This window comes from Mytilus trossulus, chromosome 14 (genome assembly GCF_036588685.1).
Source record: "Mytilus trossulus isolate FHL-02 chromosome 14, PNRI_Mtr1.1.1.hap1, whole genome shotgun sequence".
In the NCBI taxonomy this organism is placed as follows: domain Eukaryota; kingdom Metazoa; phylum Mollusca; class Bivalvia; order Mytilida; family Mytilidae; genus Mytilus; species Mytilus trossulus.
This window is the reverse complement of record NC_086386.1, coordinates 27,868,506-27,889,900: the sequence shown is the minus strand read 5'-3', so window position 1 is coordinate 27,889,900 and position 21,395 is coordinate 27,868,506. Positions and strand designations below refer to the sequence as shown.

General features: G+C 30.4%; 1 protein-coding gene across 6 annotated transcripts in view; it reads left to right on the top strand.

Annotated features, from left to right (window-relative positions):
- The window catches only part of LOC134697009 (transient receptor potential-gamma protein-like), a 157,411-nt gene extending 136,265 nt beyond the window's left edge, over positions 1 to 21,146 (top strand). For 4 of the 6 annotated variants that reach the window (XM_063559020.1, XM_063559019.1, XM_063559018.1 and 1 more), the window contains 6 exons: positions 864 to 1,225; positions 3,280 to 3,475; positions 5,545 to 5,739; positions 6,594 to 6,635; positions 7,783 to 7,972; positions 16,004 to 21,146. In XM_063559020.1, coding sequence (XP_063415090.1) covers positions 864 to 1,225; positions 3,280 to 3,475; positions 5,545 to 5,739; positions 6,594 to 6,635; positions 7,783 to 7,972; positions 16,004 to 16,599 — 1,581 coding nt within the window. In that variant the 3' untranslated portion in view covers positions 16,600 to 21,146. Of the gene's footprint in view, positions 1 to 863; positions 1,226 to 3,279; positions 3,476 to 3,505; positions 3,702 to 5,544; positions 5,740 to 6,593; positions 6,636 to 7,782; positions 8,444 to 16,003 lie in introns of all 6 variants that reach the window. The other 2 variants (XR_010103048.1, XM_063559017.1) reach the window with 2 other exon arrangements.
- The last annotated feature ends 249 nt before the right edge of the window (positions 21,147 to 21,395 follow it).

The following is a 21,395-nucleotide window of genomic DNA, read 5'->3' as shown; positions in this document are numbered from 1 at the left end:
TGACACATTTAAAAATCATCTTTTTTTAGTACTTTAAAAAACAATTTTAAGGTTATTATCTATATTGCCTGCAATTTGTAGAAATTTAGGCTTATATACATTTTGGTAGGGCTATGACACGGCATGATACTCAAAATAAGGAATGTCTTCACAGCATCTTCACTTTTTTATGTCAATACCTGTCATTCTTACGATGAATGCAAAAGTGAAGCGGGTGTCATTCAAACAACCAAACAACTACCAAAACACTTGGTATACGAAAAAATACGTTTACTTGCTTCATCACTTTTAGAACAAAAAGACATAATAATGAGACAAATGACTGATAAATAGAATAACTGCATTTTGTTTTTTGATATTCCACCTTCATCAGCTTGAATATCAGATCACCAAACAAGACTCCCTTGTTATTCTTTTGATTAGGCCAATATCAAAATCAACACTGCATCTTTAAACTTTTTTACAAAAAAACAAAGAAGAAATATCCTGACAATTATTGGTACAGAGATTCATATACCCTATTTATTTTTAAAATCCTATTATAGTGGATATTAGTTAGTAAAGATTTAGTATTACAAAAAAAAATTACAATTTTTGACATAGACAGCTTTAACATTCTTGCATTTAATGTACATACCATATCCCAACTTGTTTTATCAAACCAAATTGTTTAACTCTTCAGATAGTTTAACCAGAAAACCACAATCAAGTCATTTAAGTGCAAGGTGATAAAATAAAATATTCTTGCAATCCTATATGTTTTGAATTCCACTTCATTGTGTTATTATGAAAATGTTACTAAAAGCAATAATTGGTACCCCATGTATAATAATGCATCCACAGTATTTATATTTAAATTTCAGGTTCAAAGAGAGATAGCTGCCGGTCATAAAGAATTAGCAGAACTAGAGAGAAAACACTGGAAAGCTTATGATCCCAATTTAATTGCTGAGGCCCTTTTTGCAGCTGCTAATATATTCAGTTCATTAAAACTCATTTACATATTCACAGTGAATCCACATTTAGGGCCATTACAGATATCATTAGGACGTATGATTCTAGACATATTGAAGTTTTGTGGTGTATATATTCTAGTGTTGTTTTCATTTGCTTGTGGATTAAATCATCTTTATTGGTACTATGCAACGTTGAGAGCTCAGGAGTGTGATGCCGACCCCACGGGCCAGCATGATTCGTGTGATCGCAAGTTTAAAAGTTTTGCAAAGTAAGTAAAACTAAAGATATGTTTTTAAAAAGGAATAATCTGCTACTTTGAAATCATGAAAATTCTTTCATTGAAGGAAAAGGCATCTTTAAAAATTGTTTCTTGCATTAAAATTCATTACACATGCAGTTGCAAATTCACCAGGAACAATATTTTTTTCTAAGAAATCTGTGATTTTGCTACATTATTAGATAGAGTAAATGTTTATGATGAAACAAATCTTGTAATTTTACAAGAATTATGTAAGAGAATAAAAGAGAAAACTGCCTCTGTGCATCATACTTATGTACTTGTCTAGAGTGTTGGAGATTTAGGGCTTAAGATGGTATGGGAGTCTAAAATAAAAATGATAGAATTTGTTTATACTTTGCCAAAACGTAGTATCTATTGATATATGTTGAAAAATGTAATTAAAATGATAGGTCACCGCACATTTTCTCAAGCTACAGGATGTGACAAAATGACACATTTTGTATGGATTATACAGGAAAAAACACCATTTTGGGATTAGAAACTAAACAAAATGATAGAATTGTTAAATACTTAAGGAAAAGATAGCTTTTAGACAATGCTTTTAGAATATCAAAAGAAAAGATAGGGTCACCGTACGTTTTTCCCGGCTAAAATACAAAATAGGAAAATTCCACGTAGATTCCTTCAGAAAATACACTGTTTTAGAGTTACCTCCCCTTAAAATGCCAATTTAAAACAAAATAAAAACAACCAAAAATAATCATTAATTGCAAAAATATTAATATTTATAAATTATAGTCTTATAAATTGGTTCTTTTAAATGAAAATACACATTAAATATCTGCATTCCTGCATCAAATTTTGCTGACTTGATAGAAAATCTGGACCTTTGGTTCTCTGTTTTTTACAATCCAAGATGGAGGAAGACACCCATACCACCTTAAGATACCTTGCAGGGTCAAATCAAAAGACTTATAAATATGTGTTTGCTGCTTTGCCACCTAACACATAACATTGAAGAAAAAAGTAAAGACTGTTTGACTTAGAGACAGAATAATGTGTCCAAGGAGACTGAATTGTCTTTCTGCATACTTTTACCTTGTGAACTATAGTACCATAAAAATCTGACTCAGTGTTTTAATCTAAATCAAAGCAGGAAAAATATTCACATCTCATTTAGATATAGGAAGATGTGGTGTGAGTGCCAATGAGACAAAGGAGGGACGAACGATACCAAAGGGACAGTCAAACTCATAAATCTAAAACAAACTGACAACGCCATGGCTAAAAATAAAAAAGACAAACAGAAAAACAATAGTACACATGACACAACATAGAAAACTAAAGAATAAACAACACGAACCCCACCAAAAACTAGGGATGACAACTCTCCATCCAAATAAAAATTGAAAAAAGTAAACCATTATTTACATGATTTATATAGGTTATACATGTATATGCATTTAATTTTCTACTGCATGAAAAACAATTTTCCATCATTTTCATCACATCAAAAAAGTAACTCTTATTGCAATGAATCTTCTATAACATTGAAATAAAGAGTTCAATGGGAGATAACTCTATTTTTATTAATGATTTACAGTGCTTATCCAGAATATCACTGCACTCACTTCACACTAACAACATTTTATTGAAGCAACTAGCTAAACTGTTTAACCAGTTGATCAGTTTGTCAAAGTGTTTTTGAAAAATCTATCCTGCTGCCATTTTTGCATGTATTCAAAAATAGAATTGCCTTTACAGAAACCAGTAGAAATTTATTCATTTTTTACTACAGACATTATACTATATTTTGATTGATGATTTTTTATTTGTTGTTCCAGAGTTAGTGGATTTTTAACCATATTTGATGCCATATTCATACATGCATGTTTTTCTACAAAGCCATCAGCTCCCAATTTACTAACTGCTGAAAAAATACCTTTTAAATATCCTATTTTATTTTGGCATTAATTTCAATATGCACAAGAAATGCACATCACATACTCATGGCGCAGCTGCTTTTATTATATATAAAATAATCAAAGAATCTCTATGAATTAACTTTTATGTTATTTCAGTATGTTTGAAATCTTACAAACTTTATACTGGGCTGCCTATGGACTTGTGGACCTAGAACATGCTGAACTTATAGAAAAACATGTGATTACAGAACTGATAGGAAAGTTAATGTTTGGAAGCTACAGTTTTATTGCTTTTATTGTGTTGTTAAATATGCTGATTGCCATGATGAGCAACTCCTATCAAATTATCTCAGTAAGTATATATACAAATTATCTTTTTCAGTCTGTTTGAAATATTGCAGACCTTATATTGGGCTATTTTTGGATTGGTTGACCTATCTCACGCTGAGTTACAAGGGAAACATGAGTTTACAGAATTTGTGGGAAAATTGATGTTCGGCAGCTACAGTTTCTTAGCTTTTATAGTTTTATTAAATCTATTGATTGCAATGATGAGCAGTTCATACATTAATATATCTGTAAGTAAAGTGTGTCTGTCTGACTGACTGCCATTTTGTTTTGGTTTTCAATCAATGTGTTTTCAACTGTATCTTTGTGTTTCTCTCTGTAAACATGTTAGCTTTAATTCATTCAGATGCATGTATTTGTATACACATAAGAAGATGTGGTATGATTGCCAAAGAGATAACTCTCCGCAAGAAACCAAATGACAAAGATATTGACAACTTTAGGTCACCATACAGCCTTCATCAAGGAGCAAAGCCTGTACCGCGTCCTAACTCTAATTCCAACAACACCATTACCTTTTCACAAGAATATTCTTTTCATTTATATATTTATTGTTGTCTGAAATTGTAGGATTCCAGTTTAACCAATCTTCTTGCAAGTGATCATTTCTATTTTTGCTTTAAACATAGCTTTCAAAGAGAAAAAAATCAGTAGTAATAACCAGTTACTCTGGTTAAATGAGGTAGAGGCATTTGTACTATTCTGTTTCAAGGGTGCCACATGTTGAAGAGGATCTGCCTATCCTTGATGAAAACCTGAGATCACCCCCAGTTCTTGGCGGGGTTGATGTTGCTGAGTCTTTAGTTTTCTATGTTGTGTTTTGTGTAATGTTGTTTGTCTGTTTCCTTTTAAGCCATTGTAATGTCAGTTTATTTAGACTTATGAGTTTGAATGTCCCTTTGGTATATTTTTTACTTAAGCAGCATAAATTTCAATAACTAGCAAATATTTGAATGTCTAATTATAAGATATAAAATTGGTTAATAGAAGTGTGTTTTTGCTGTACAAGGTTGAAGTATTAGGTAATTATTTCGGACTAGGCAAGAATTGAGAAATATAATGAATTTGTTATTGGACATATTGCCTGTGACTTGCTGAAGACAAGATATGTATTCCTAAGATTGGAATACATCTATAATTAAAACGTTAAATGATACAGGTTGCAATGTTTACAAAAAAGAAGCTTGAATCATTTTACCTATGTATTCTTCTGTAATCTGTATTGTTTGATAAAGTTTCAGTTTAATTGCTGGATCTTTCTTTACATTTTTGCTACAAGTATTTGTGGATATTGTGTACAAATTATGTTGCTTTTTAATCCTTGAAATATGCTGATTAGAATCAATGTTAAACAGAAACTGTACTGTATGACATCTAGAAGGGTAATTTAGATTCATATGCAAGTGATGATGCCTGCATAATTTGTCTTGATAAACATATTTAAAGTTTCTATGCCTATGATGGGCCCATTAAATTTGCAACGAATTTATAAAAAATTGCATAATTTCATTTGCACCACATAATTTATGTTTCATTTGTGCCAAACAAATAATAATGCTCTTGCACCACTTTACAGGTAAATTATAATGGAAGTTTGTATGTCAGTATTCTCCCCAGGGCCTTTTAACATCATGGTAATGTGATGCTATAAACTTAAATGTGTTGCTATCTGAAGTAGTTTTCTTATAAATTATGTTATGGATGTGATGCTATATGCAGGATGGTATTTCAATTTCCCCTGTTTACCAGGACGCTAAATAAAATATCTGGGGAGAACATAATGGACCAGAATTGTCAGTTTTCCAACCTCGTCAGTAGTTTAATTGGAGCACTTAGGCCTCCTCTACCAATAAAATCTGACCGGTTTGAATAAAGCACAAAAGTTTTGAAAGTGGTGTTAAATACCAATCAAACAATCAATTGATCTAATAAAGACTTGGGCTGCCATAAACTATCTGAATCATCTCTGAATAAAACTTTGGTTGGATTTTAACAGTCATTTTATTAGTATCTTTAATATATAATTGCTTCTTTATAGTTATGGTAAATGATGCATACAATTTCTATTTTTAGAGTCAAGCAGATGAAGAATGGAAGTTTGCCAGGTCAAAGTTATGGATGAGTTATTTTGAAGACACTGGGACATTACCATGTCCATTTAATATTATACCCAGTCCTAAGACATTTGTATATTTGACTGGCTGGTTTAAAACTAAATTATGTGCTTGCTCAACACAACAGAAAAGAAATAGATGGCAAAGCATTAGAGTAAGTGGAGATAACTCTGTCTTTAATTTAGAATTAGCCTGGTATTCTGCTCTAACAATCTCTTCCCATCAGTAAGGCCAGTCATTCTCAAAAGTAGGTGGAGACAACTCATTCTTAAACTTAGAGTAGGTGGAGATAACTCATTCTTAAACTTAGAGTAGGTGGAGATAACTCATCCTCAAACTTAGAGTAGGTGGAGATAACTCATTCTCTAGAGTAGGCGGAGATAACTCATTCTCAGACTTAGAGTAGGTGGAGATAACTTATTTTTAAACTTCGAGTAGGTGGAGATAATTCATTCTCAAACTAAGAGTAAGTGAAGATAACTCATCCTCAAACTTAGAGTAAGTGGTGATAACACATTCTCTAGTAAGGCCAGTCATTCTCAAACTTAGAGTAGGTGGAGATAACTCATTCTAAAACTTAAAGTAGGTGGAGATAACTCATTCTAAAACTTAGAGTACAAATTAGGGTGGAGATATAACTAATTTCTCAAACTAAGAGTAGGTGGAGATATAAATAATTTCATCAAACTCAGAGTAGGTGAAGATAACTTATTCTCGAACTTAGAGTACAAATTCTAAAACAGCAGAGAATTTATTTTGTCATTATTCAACATAATGAAGTCTGCATTTTAAAATGAATCTTAATTTTTTGGAATGACTACAATGTATACAGCTTCGACTTATATCAACAAACTGAAGTACTGTCGCCTAGCTTATAAAAGGAGTTTTTTTTATCTTTACTACTGCATTTTTTTTGCGTTTTTATGTTTTAAACTCAAAATCAATTTTTGTCATTCACAAATTTTTTAATAGCTTTAAAATGCTATTTTAGATTTTTTATATTTGCAGAAAATTGTAAAGAAAATAAACGAAAAAGAAGTGAGATATCAGGTGTGTATTGATTATCTGTCAAATTATTTATAGTTCAAGGTCATAGAAAACAAGTATATTGTCCTTCCCTATACCTATATCACCCTGCTCTGTCGCTCAGCAATTCTCGTATCAGGACTTTCAAATCAAGACCAGGCATTATAAGCGACATAATAATGTGAGAGGAGACATTACCAAGCTTGCTTTCGTCAAGCGTAAAACTGTCTTAGGGAGAGGGAAAATGGACAGTAATAGTACAATAAACAGATCAGGTTTTCTTTGTATAGATATCCTAAAATATCAGCCGCTCGACACGATGTGAAACTTTTTAGTTCCTTCACTACACTCACTCCCGAAAAGGTTCATATTGTAGCTAGCAGCTGATATTTTACGGTATCAATGTGTAGAAAACCACGATAATCTAACATATTTCAAATTGATCAGGAAAAATGTATTTTCAGCCATGATAAGATGACACCCAAAACATAAAAAAAACATGCACTCTGATTGATAATGAACTACAAGAATGAATGACTTATACATGTATAACAACAATTTTCTCTGCTTTTCAAACAAAATAGATTGTTTTGAAAAACAGTAGATTTGTATAGTAAATAATTCAAATGGGTATCATTGATTTGTATTAAAGTTTGGCATATACCTGTCATTTTTCATTTGTTTGTACCGTAAACAAAATGATGGAATGTTTTTTACTTGACTTCGAGTGTGAACTTTTGGTGTATGAATAAAAGGGAATGTTGGGTATAGATCAGGTAGCAACCCAATGACAAAGAAACACCAAAACACATTTTTTTGTCCCATATGATTATTTTTTTGAAACAATACAGCCAAATAGAAATCAACTTGAACTTACCATATTTTATCTAAATCTATTGTTGAAGACAAATTCAAAAAGGGGAAGTTCATTAGAAAACTGACAAATTCAAATGCTATCAATCAACAAAATAAATGAAAAATACTGCCATATCTTGACTAGGTACAGTCAGTGTTCAAAGAAAATGAAAAAAATATGGGTTTAACCTAGTTTTAAAGCTAGCTAAACCTCCAACTTGTATTACAGTTGTTTATAGTTAATATGCTACTTGACAATAAATTATGTTTGAGATACTGATTAAAAATCTTTTTTGATTTTGGTTGTCTATTTCAGGGTGTGATGAAAGATCTTGTAAAACGATATATCATGCAGAAACAGAGAGGCCCACTGAGGGGTGAAGGAGTGACAGAGGATGATGTTACAGAAATAAAACAAGATATATCATCGTTCAGATACGAATTATTAGAAATCTTGAAAAATAACGGAATGAAAACACCAAATCCAAACCAGGGGAAAACATCAAGTAAGAAGAAGAGAATGTGGAAAAGTTTAATGTCAAGCTTTTCTGAGAGTTTTGATTCCAGTAACACAAACAATACAGATTTTGGATAGCTTTGCTTTTTGTCTTGTTTTCAAGATTTGCTTTTCCCATTTTGCTGCTAAGAATTTATTGTGGAGTTATTCCCCCTTGTGACATTATGTTTAGCAATTAATCAACAACTGTGATATTTTCAAATAGTATTTAAAAAACCATGTTGTAAACAAAAATGTCAAAACCCATTTCTTGATGTTGTTACAAAACTTGCACATATTTAATGTCACACAATGGCACTGAATGTAGATTTTTGTGTTAATTTGCTCATATATATTTTCCTTTATGTGAAAACAGTACTAACCGTCTTTCAGTATTTGATTTGAGTCTTATAGGTTTGTGGATTGCCAAAATGGAATCTATGGAGTGATGCCCCCAAGTAACAGTTGAAAATTTATCAAGGTGAATATTGAACACATTTAAATTTCTCTTGCCATTCTTGTAAAGAGTTGCATTATTGTTAAGCTAATGGAAAAAGGGAGGGAGGGAGGGATGAACAAAGCATTTCCTTTAATACATTGTTCAATACAAATTTTCATGTACTTATATTCAAATCCGATTTAATAATCTCATTTAATAATCTCATTGGCTTATATAAAAAATAATTTATAAACATGTAAGATGAGAATCAAAAACTTTTTTTTTTATGTCTGAGACTCGTGTTACAGGTGAAAACATGGTGGACTGTTTGTTACCCAGTGTATCATCAATTTAGTAGTCAGTAGTACCCATTAGTAAATTAAGAAACTAAAAGACACAAAACTTCCAACTCTTTCATGCAAAATTGACCTTTGATATTTTTTTATTTTTTTTCCCTTTTGGTTGCATAAATATTCAACCCTGGGTTTAAATTGACTAATTTTTAGTGTTCCTGATAAAATTAGATTCAGAAAAGTGCTTTGGATGCATAAAGATTTAAAGAGTTATTTTAATTTATTGATTTTCTTTTTTTTATACAAAATTCTTACTCTGGGTCTCAGAACTCAGGTTGCCATATTTAACCTAACATTAAAAGGAATAAAAGCCTTGAGAGATAATATAAGGTAAAAAAAATAAAAATCTTATGTATATTACTTTTTGTGCAAAGATATATTTTAATGGCATAGCAAAAAGTAACCATGTTCTCTGTATACACTACAGTCTATTTCAAAAATTGTATTTTTTCGCATGATTTTTTAAGAGTTATCTTTCTTTGGCATGTAATGTCTGCACAGGTTGTGTGTTTTACATTTTTGTGTACAGATGGATTTCTTTGGCAATTCAATACAAAAATATGTCAAAATAAATATTGATATTGGCTAAAACCAAAATGCTTTAAAAAAAAAATTATAAAGATGTGTTGCACAAGCTTCACAAAGATAAATTTACCTGCTCTAAAGGGGAGATGACTCTTACAAAACACAAAGCTGATTTTTTGTTTCATGATGATTCACTTTTTTTCTTTCATTTTTCTGTCTTTTTTCTAAATCTGAAGTCCTAAATCTGTGACAAACTTTCAAAGAAACTTTGAAAAATCATCTTAAGCTTCACTCACTGATTTTGTTCTTCTCGTATTTTCATGTTTTGCTAAGAGTAAATACTTTGGGATTGCATTGACAAATTTTGGACTTTATAGATTTATGAAAGTAGTAGTGAGGTTTATAAATGTGAGATTCGTGATCCACTCAATTTTTTTCAACAACTTGTATGACATCATTAATGCTTGTTTTCAAATATAATGAAAATAGCTCATGAAACTAAATCATAATAATGAGTTACAAACAAAGCTTTTTTAAATTTTACTTTTTCCTATCATCCAGATATCATAAAGTTAATATATGTGTACTCATGTTAATGTCATTGGGGAAGTTTTGTTTGATATTGCAACTCTTTACAAAGAAGGAAGAAAGATCATCTTGCATTGCTTCTACTAACAACTGCAATTACTAACACAATACTAACTAACTAACAATTACCATTTTGTCAATAACACATTGCTAACCTATATTAGTAAAAGTTGAACTTCATTAGAAACTACACAAATGTAGCAGAAAAAGATATCAATACAAACTAGGTTTGTTTTCAAACTACTGATTTTTATGGCTTTTTATAGAATTTTTGTCAAAGGGAGATAAATTTTAAGTATAACAGACTTGTGAAAACTGGATCCCTGTCACTTTTAACATTACGGAAGGAGCATGTTATTATGTACATATATAATCATTATATAACTTTCCTTGTCATCTGACCCTTTTTTCCATAATTTGGTGGTGTGTCTAAGAAATCAAAAAAATATTGGCTAATAACAAATCAATCAACAATGGTTGTTTAATGCTTTGTATAGACATGGATCATAGGACTTTTAATTTGACAAAATATTTTCGGTATGAAATACAGTCAGATGAAAATAAACTATTGTTACTGAACTATACCATGGAATTGATCTGAGTGTTAGGTATGGTACAAAATTAATTTGAATTTATATCAAAAAAATTATCCAGTTATTCCTAGACAGAAACGGATGATTAAGTTCTATATGAAATAAGACATCCTGATATCAACTTTTTAAGTTTGAGCGTCAAGAAGTGCATCCAAGTGAACAAGCTGACTTCAATGTGTGTTAAAAGCTAATTCAAGCAAAAAATCATTTGGTTGTAAACAAATATCCATGGTATTCTGTGTGTATAAATCCATGTCTTCATTGGTACTGTGTGTGTGTATGTACTTAGATCCCTCATGATCAGTTATTTGACGCACTTGGTGAGAACTGCAAGGGTACAGTGGAATCTGTGTACACTCCCAATAAGGATTAATTGACACATTTACAATGACAATCCACACCCAAACACTGGACAGTCTGTTTCTTTTGCTACTAAAAAAATCTTAGAATAAATTTTATCTAAATTGAATCAAAAACTAATGAAGTTCAACTGCTTATTGTATTTAATTGATCATAACATGTTTTTGTTTTGAAAACTTAGAAAATAACTTTCTATCTTTTGATTTTTACAATAGAACTAATCATTTTTTGCTAATAGACATTTTCTTAACAAAAAGAGAACTTTAAAAAAACCTCTACTATATTGTAAATCCAGTTATTTTTACTGTTCCAAAACATAACATTCAAAAGTAAATTTAACAGGATTTAATATTGTAACTTTTATTTTTAGGAAATCAACAGTATTTTTTATAGGCCAAGTTGATGTTTTTACATTTTTCAATAGTTTTTAGATTTACTAATGTGTGTCGTCAAACAACTGCCTATAATGTAGACATATATATTCATAATTTTCTTAATTTGTTATTTTACCTACCTCTCACAAATCGTAAGATGTTTCTATCTTTTCTTTATATCAATGATTGGGGATGAGATTCCATTGAGTTAAAAGTTGCACTTCTGTAATATCCACAATGCAACTTCCAATAGGAACACCCTTTACTGCTAAAACTGTGCCACTTTTAGTATGAAGTTCCTTGAAAATAATTTACCGAAGAATGGCAAGTTGATAAGCACTACTATTTCATTCTAGGATGTGCGGCATAATTTTAATGCCGAAACTTCTAAGAGTTAGAATTTATACAAAAATTCTGTACTTTTTCACTTAGGTTTTCCTAAGATTTCAATTTGTCCCCTATTAGGTTTTCCTAAGATTTCAATTTGTCCCCTATGGAAGTGCATTTCATAGTTGTTATGATCATCATCAATGAAATAACATATTATAGCTGAACCTTTAGCAAGTTCAGATAGAGACAGGTCTCTTTAAATTGAAAATAAATATCCTTTCGTGCTCAAAACATGTCAAAATTATAAAAAAAAAATAGGTTAGGGGCACGCCCCTTTAATATCAAGTTCTAGACAGAGGTTTGTGAATCTCTCTCTTTAAAACTCTACAGAATTTTATGATGACTTTTGCTATGTTTAAAAAAAAAATAACAAATTCCTGTTTTACATTTATACTGTTAAAATATTTCTGCACATATGAATAGTATGATCTATCCATAATCAACAAAAATTCTTTTTTATACTTAAAAAACAATTTAAATGTGTACATTAATGTTTATGTTTTGAATGTTCAATAATACTAAATAGTAGTGACTCTGATGATCAGTAACAATTAAAACAAAAGTTTCATATGTAATATGAAATATAAGCAACTTGCATAAAATGTTTTATTAGTTTTCTACCAAAAGTTTTTGAATTCTTTTATATATTGAAAATTTTTCAAGAATATAATTCAAAAGGGGAGGTAACTCCAATAGATTTTACTATGATTAACTTCTTGTGTGAGTGTGTTGTGAAAAACTTTAAAATGGTTGCTATTTCTAACCCCTCTTTGACAGAGAAGTGGTATGCTAATTTACCAATGCCTGTCTCCCTTCCTCTTGCAATCAATACTTCTGTACATCTGTTGTAACACATTTCTGTGGTATTTTCTCAGCAACTATTAAATAGAACTTCTGTATATTTGGTAGTTAAGCCTTGGATCAGTATTTTCTGTTTTCATATGTTTTTGGTACCAAGCTTGATTTTGTTAAGCTTTTCCATGTGACACATCTGACATAAACGTTTCTACTTTCTCTTTCCTGAATACTTTTGTCTTACACTTTGAAAACAAATATACAATTTCATCTTCACTAATCAACTACAGATCAAAGTTTCTTGTTATTTTTAGGTCCTTGAGTAGTCTTAAGAAGTTCTTGCGAAATATTACTGATTTTCTCTGTCCACTACATCTTCATCTGCTGATTAAAACTTTTCTGTCATTATATACTCAGTATGGATAAAAGGGGTTCAACACTCTCAATAACTCTTGTTATTTGTAATTGGTTACACTATGCTTTTAATATTGGGAAGCAATATTGTGTGATACCAGTTTTCCAATTAACTTATCAATTACTTCTTTTTCACAGCATAAATATCTGTCACCTTAAATAATCATACAAGAAATTTGTCAAATTTTTTGTTTTTATTTTATATCAAAGCATTCTGATATTTGGTATCAGGCTTTATTTTATAGGCTATACTATTCGACCCATAGTAATCAGATCCATCAATTATCTACCTTCTATTTATTGAATACCTGTATAGTCCTTCCTTTACATTAATTCATATAGTTATGGAATTTTTGTGGCACTAGAAATGAATGCTTCTTGATATAGCCTTTGGTACCAACTTTAATATTGGTAAGGTGATCCATGTGCTTACCATCTTAGTCTACTTTCACATTGATTTGTATCAATGAATGCCATTTGTATTTCATTTCCACGGGGGGGGGGGGTCTCTTCCTATATAAAGGTATATACATATGTGCCGCTGGAATGGGTCCCTTTTTTGATCCGTCAAATATATCAATGGGGTGCAATTTTACCGAGGAAATATATCAATAGGTAGTAATTGACCGATTGTGATATATAAATGGGTCATAAATTTCAGTTTGTTGTGCAAAGATCATCACTGAATTTCCCAAACTCTTTGTCATTAAAATTTCCACATCTGCTGAAACTTATTTACACAAGTTTTGATATTGATTAAATTTAATTACACTGTCACAATTAATAATCTTCAGTAAATTACCCAGTAGATATCGAACCTTTTGCACTAGTTGCGTAACACATCGATTTATTTGCACTTAATTTGTTGCGTCTATTCTCATTGACATTGTGTGTCTTGCTTAATCACTTTTAATTTGTTGAAAGAATTTGTCATTATTTGAGCTGATAAATATATGAATGGGTTATGATTTCGCTGTGAAATATATGTATAGGTAGGGATTTCACAATTATTCAATATATGAATGGAGGGTGTTTTTAAAATCCCAGCTGCACACCTGTACCCAAAATCCCATGTGGTTTTGCTGATGTCTGCGTACAAAGCAATAGAAAATTCATCATTCATTGAACATTTAATTTCGTGGTTTACTGTACCAACGAATTCCACCAAAATTGGTATCCAATGAATAATAATGAATTCACAGTATTCAATTTCTAAAACTCAATCTGAAATTGTAATGTCTAGATTTCCTTCTTTTCATGTAGGCAATTGTGTTTTTCTCCACTAATTCTTATAAAGCTGTGATATTTTCATCCTGTTTTATAAGAAAGCTGGATAGTGAGTTTCAAAATAATAAGTTCCTAAATAGTTGGTAAATAATGGAAGACATTTGCTTGAAAGATAATATGACACCATAAAATCTTATTGTGCATTTGTTTGGGTGTTTTTTTTAAGAAAAATTCATTAAATGATATAGCTCCCTTGGAAGAATTATTAAAAAGAAAGTGAAGCCATGTAAAGCAAGGAAAATTTAAAACTTTACTTTAAATCTTTCATTTCTGTTGAGAGTGACTATATATATATATTTTAAAATACTTTATAACTAAGAGGAAAAAAATTAAAGTCGGGAGGGGGCATGCAGGGTCTCCCTTATGGAGGCACATGTATGATTAATGCATAGACTTTTTACAAGTCGCAGTCCTAACATTCTCTTGTTGGGGACCCTCTCTTCTTAATTCCATATCTGCATCAGAAACTATCTTAACTAACTAATTTCAATTGATATGGTATAATCTGACTAACAAATGAAAGCACACATAGAAACAATTCCAATTATAGTTTGTGAAATTTAATTCAGGTGAAGATTCATATTAACTTGCTGCTTGACCTAGTATATTTTCTAACAATGGATGTCTAGAAGCACCAATAGTGTAGTGTGAACACTTTATATTTTATGGCTTTTGACATTGTAATGCCTTGCCTTCTTTGTGCTTTCAATGTTTTGTAATTTTATTCATTTATATTTATTGTACTGATAAATTCAAATCACAAATACATTTTTAAAGAAGAAACTTATATTCACATAGTAATAATTATATTAGATGTACGTTTCATTATTATACCTAAATGATTGGCTAACAGATATCTCTCGTCATTCTCTATTTCGAAATGAATTGTACAAATTGCAACATTCATGATGACACACCTGTCACCAAAGCAACATTCATGATGACATACCTGTCACCAAAAAAGTGCACAGATGTAAATAAAAGAAAAACTGGATACTAATCGTGTTTTCATGATCAAAGGGAAAAAATGTAAATATAAGTATTGAATGTTTCTTTCAGTAATTTCATAGGGTTGTATAAGCCATAACCTTGCGTACATTTTTTAGAATGAAATGTTCTGCGCTTCATACAAAATGTACTTTGGTCAACGTTTTTAAACCCCAATGAATTAACAAAAAGAAGCATTCAATTCTTACTTAAAAAAAAATGTCAGAGAGGACAGTTGAATTTTATAGAAGGTAAATTCTGTCTTATTAGAACATTCAATTTCAAGACATTTTAAAATAGACACTTTATCCAGGAACACAGCTAGGTCAGTGATTTTCTCTCATTCTACATTTTTCTTATAATGCATCACACTTTGTTGTTGTGTATAAATTAAAGTATATATTTTTTGCATGTCAAACTTGCTAAAAAAACGTAAAAAAATAGTTCCTGACAACATATATTTTTTTATTAAACCAAGAGTTCCGATTTAAATAATACTAGTAAAGCTAAACTCATCTCTTTGAAATTTTTACAGAAGCTATCATGATTTGGTAGACTTTTTTTGAAGATATATTTCTCAGATGACAACAGACACTTTATAATGCATAATGCATTTCATGTTTTGTTACTGTGGTACTTTTTATACCACTTATTTTCTTATTAGATTTGTTAAGTCCATTCGGAATTCTCATTTTCTCCAAACAAAAAATTTGAGAACTATGAAATTACAGTATGAATGATCGATTTTTAAGCAATAGACATTTTTAAAGAAAAATCAAAGTAATATAAATATAGTTTTTTCCAACTTAAGTAATAGTGCTTATCTGATACTGTGTGTGTCATTGATGGTCCGATTACAATGAAAATTAAATATGGTAACAATTTGTCATTCAAAATCCCATCTTCATGTATAAGATAGTTTTGCTTTTATTCCAGATCGTAGACTGTCCAGAAAAAGAAGTCAAATGTCAATGGAAAGACTTAAACGCTCATTTAAAATGGATACAATAAAAGAAAAGGAAAATGGGTCATCAGGAATTTCTATGGAAGTGCCGACAACTGTGATAACTAGTAGTGATCCTTCATCACCAAAATCAACATCTCCGTTAAAAACTTTCCCCGATACAATATTCGAGGAAAAATCTGAACCATTCAATAAACAAAGGAGCCGATATGACCTTGAACGAGAACACATCCATGAGGAAGAACGTGCTCGAGAACACAAACACATATCAGACCCTAACACTCAACGCTCCAATAATCATAAATCAGTTTTCCGTCTAAGTACTTTACAGAAAGGTGATGAAGGTCTCGGTGAATCACTTGACCTAAATTCTGAACAGAGTGATAGTAGTGTTAAAGCAAGTGATAAATTTGGAAATGATACCATGTCTCGACTCCAAGTCCCGTCGGACGATAATAGTGTCGACCAGGTGGAACAGCCTTCTTGTAGTTTTGATTTTTATTTTTCTGATATGTTCAGTGATGATCCCAGCGATGGGAAGCCATCTAAACGTGTTACATTTTTATGATTCATCTTTCATTGATCTGTCATTCTCTAAGGCCAAATGAAAAATATCTGTTTATCACTTATACTCTTAAGGCCAAATGAAAAATATCTGTTCATCACTCATACTCTTAAGGCCAAATAAAAAATATCTGTTCATCACTCATACTCTTAAGGCCAAATGTAAAATATCTGTTAATCACCCATACTTGAAATATCTGTTAATCACCCATACTTGAAATATCTGTTAATCACCCATACTTGAAATATCTGTTAATCATCCATACTTGAAATATCTGTGAATCACCCATACTTGAAATATCTGTTAATCACCCATACTCTTAAGGCCAATTGAAAAATATCTGTTTATCACTCATACATTTAAGGCCAAATGAAAAATATCTGTTTATCACTCATACTCTAAGGCCAAAGGAAAAATATCTGTTAATTACCCATACTCTTAAGGCCAAATGAAAAATATCTGTTTATCACTCATACTCTTAAGGCCAAATGAAATATATCTGTATTTCTTCTAAATGATGTAATATAAATTTTGTGTGTTGAAGCTCTTTTCTGGATTCCCCACATCAGAAAGTCTAAAATCTTAAGATTTGATAGCCATGGATGTATGAATATAAGGATATTTAAAAAGATATATGACCAAAAGAAACCAAGTAAGAATAGGAAAGCTCATCAAACGTCAACTTTGACTGAGAAAGTTACAGCTATAGTTTCTAAAAAAAATTCTCAATTGCTCAAATGCTATCAACTTCCCTCATTGTTGAAGACCATACCATAACCTACAGCTGTTAATACTTGTACCATTTGGTCTCTTGTGGAGAGCTGTCTCATTGGCAATCATACCACATCTTTTTATAATAAGCAACAAATTAAATCTCAATAAGTTTATTATTGAAAAGTTAGATAACAAATAAAATAACTTTTGTAATACACTCATGTAGTATATTTGTAGGGGTACCATATATATATATTATATACATATATGTATCTTGCAGTAAATTTATCGTCCTGAATATGCATGAAATATTTGCCACTGGACGTTAAGCAACCAACAATCAATCTATCAATCAATGCAGTAAATTTATGATTGACAAATTACAAAAAATATAGTTTAAAGTTCTTACCTAAATTATATGCTGAACTATTTTATTTAAAAACTGCTGAATCAAATAAAACAAAAAATAAGTTAAGAATTGGACTGTGATATAGAGTTTTATTGTGATATACCTACCAAGTTTTGCATCTTTCTTATAATTGAGCCTACCAATAAACATGATTTTTTTTGTTTGAAAGACAACAAAATATTTTTTAGGAATTTGATAAAGCATTGTACTTTCATTTGGCCTTGTGAGCATTTTTCATTGTTTTAATATCATGTTTATGAACTGTGTTATTTTAGTTAGTCTTTCATTCAGGAGGAGAAATTATAGGGCCAGTTTGTTTTTTAACCTTGTGAAATAATAACAGGTATTTCATCATAATTTGGTACCATGTACATCATCTGAAGTAACAACAACTTACATCAGAGTTTTAAATACTGTAAATTCAGAAATTATTGCGTGCATCTATTATTGTGAATTTGTCATTTTAGACTTAAATGCGATTTTTATTTTTACGTTTTTGAGAAAAATCTTGTTCATTTCAAAATGCGAGTTTAAATTATTGCGTTTTCAACTAAGTCACATTTTTCGCAATGATAAAAGCATTGCTTTAATTTCTAATTTTTCAGTACGTCATATGTTTCCATTAAAACTTCATTATTTGATTACGGAGTATGGCTGAAGATCAAAATTACATAGTCATACTCCTTTTTTTTCATTGAGTGTTTGATTGCTGTTTATGTTTGATTCAGAGTTGATCAAATTAATCATGTTTTTAGATTTTTGAAAATGAAACCATTTGTGCTGATCCACATAGGTGCAATACCACCAAATCATACATAGTAGGTCACATCCAGTTGCATATAAAAAGGGATTTAAAAAATATTCCCTTGAATTTTATCAGTTGTCGGCAATTATCCTACATTTTATTAAAGTGAAGAAAAAAAACATATATGTTGGGTGCTTCAAAGCACCATTCTTTTTTTAATTGGTGTTTTTATAGAATATTTTGAAAATTGCGATTACGTATGAACGCTTGTTCACAGGAAAAAAGAAGTAAAACTTTGTTTGGTTTACTTTCAATGACAGTTATTATTGTATATGCAATAAGAATTATAAGATGTAATGTTAAATTTTGTCTGTAGTTCTGGACATACATAGAATATTACTCATGCAAAGTATTTCTTTATTTGATTAAAAGATAACTTCTGCTTAAATTTTTTAAAAGTGCAAATTTTAACAGACTTATAGGGGGAAAACAATTGATTAAGGTGAGCCCCTTTTGGAGAAAACACCTTTTTTTCCTAAAATTGTTTTAGCTACTTTTGGCATTACAAATTTCATCCTTCTTGCCTAATACACAGGGTCCCCCTGAACTAAGCCAATCAAACAGTAAAATCGCTATGTTGCCTCAGAGATTTGCCAGTCTTAAACTTTATTGCTCTCAAACCTGTAATTGATAACATCCTCCTTCCTATTTACATGAAGTCAACCCATGTGAACCATTGTCCCTTAAATGAGGGTAGTCATGCCCTTTACTGTTAGGCATCTAACGGTTATTTTCAGCTACCGTTAGCGTTAAATTGGTTAAAATTTTACAGTGATTGGTCAAACTCAAATAATTATCGTAACTGTCGTTTTTGGGATAAATTTAACATGATTCGACAAAATCAGTCAATTTTTTTACCGTAGAAAAGAAAGTGTACATTATATTGTCATGAACTAAAAATAACCATTATCGTCATTTGGTAACAAATTTTACCGTTATTCGTCATGAAGGTACCCCTATTACTACCCTCTTAAATGATGTACCAATAGTCATGAAGTACTTGTTAAATCCATTCTCTATAGGTTTAATACTTTTCCATACCTGCAAATGAAGATATAGGTATTGGTTGGGTTTGACACCTGCTAATGCACAAGATCGATCTGCAAGGGAGACTTGCTTTGTTTTTCCTTGTAAAGTTAAAATGAACCCTTTTTTCCCCTTAAACAATTGAATTGAACCATTTTCAAACTGTCACCTTGAAAGGAAGTCACCTTTCACTTTTTACAAAATATCCCTTTTATGATTTTAGTTGTTTCGATATATTTGTTTGTTATTGATTTTCATTGTAATGCCAAAAAATTGTTATTTTTAGAATAAAGAAGGCATTACAGGTCATCAAGATTGTTATTTGAAAATAATCAAATCCATGTAACTATGGATAATTAAACTTTATATGTATGTGCTGGAATGTTAAAAATTTCTAAATGAAAAAAAGGTTGTCAAACATCATGAGTATACCCCCTTTTAGCTTGGAAAGGGAAAGTCTACTACTTTGTTGCTCCATATTTTGTGGCATGTATGGGCTGTATATGTGATTCACAGTTAGTTTGTCTTTTCATGAAAATATTTGTGATATACTGGTCTTTCCAATTTCCATGTTTGTTATTACATTTTACTTTAATATTTATAGCAATATAATGTTTTGATTTCTTGCATGTTATTTATTCACTTCGCTACTAACTTGTTGTTAGAATATCAGGTTTTTGTATTTACTTCTTTTTCATTCAGAAAATAGTTTGATGTTAAAGTGCATGGTTTAAGTTTTTTCAAAAGCAATAACATATGGCTGCAATAAAAGTTACTTTTTAGTATAAATAAATGAGACAGCATTATAGCAGCAGCATTAAACCAAAAAATAATAGTTCTGTCATAAAAAAGACAATTGTTTTAGATATTGGAAATTTCATCCATATTATTTTATTGATGTGCCTCTACTATTAAGAATATATCTGCATTGGTTATTTTTTATAGTATCAAAGTACTATCTAAATTTCGGCATTCTGATTATGGCAAACATAGCAATTAAAGATTTCAAATTTTGCCAAAAAACAAAAAAGGATACATGGCCTTTATCATTAAGCATCATATACCCCTTTTCCAATAACATACCCATCATTAATGAGATGAAATTTAATCCTCAAGACATGTGTGGCATCATATTTTTAACTTAAAACATTACTGTAAATCATTGTGTAAATTTTATAAACATAAAACATATAAACATACACAGAAATCAGACTTGAAAATACATATTTCATGTTTCAAAAGTTAAAGTTCAAGGTAAATTCAAAAGGTGACACGTCAATACAACCTAACAACATTAAATTCGTATATAATTTTATAATAGTGCTTGATAAAAATTGAAACATGAATTAAGCATTTGCATGAAGAAAAAAAATGGTTAATAAAAGTCTGAATTGGTTGAAAATCTGAACATATATCAAATATACTAGTATATATATTTTCATATGTTGTGTTGTTAAAAGTGACATTTCAATAATTGTAGTGTCTTTTGTTAATGAAAGTGTCAATCTGTCATTATGTAAATAAAATGTTTAGGACTGTGTAAAGTTCCTAATTCTATACAAATTGTTAAAATGAGATTAAAATTAGTTGATTTTTTGTTGTGATTTGTTGAATTACAGTAGCCTACTGTTTTACTGCTCCTTAAATATTGTATATTCATTTTACAGAGGTGGAATTTAAGGGTTGGACAGTAGGTCCAGCCCATCCCCCTTTTTGTTGAACAACTGCTCCTTTTGTTGAACAAATTTGATTGATTATATAAGGGATCACTATAGTGGCCCCCTTCTTTTGGCAGTTAGTGGGCCCCTTTATGAACATTCTGGGTCTGTCACAGATTTATTTGTT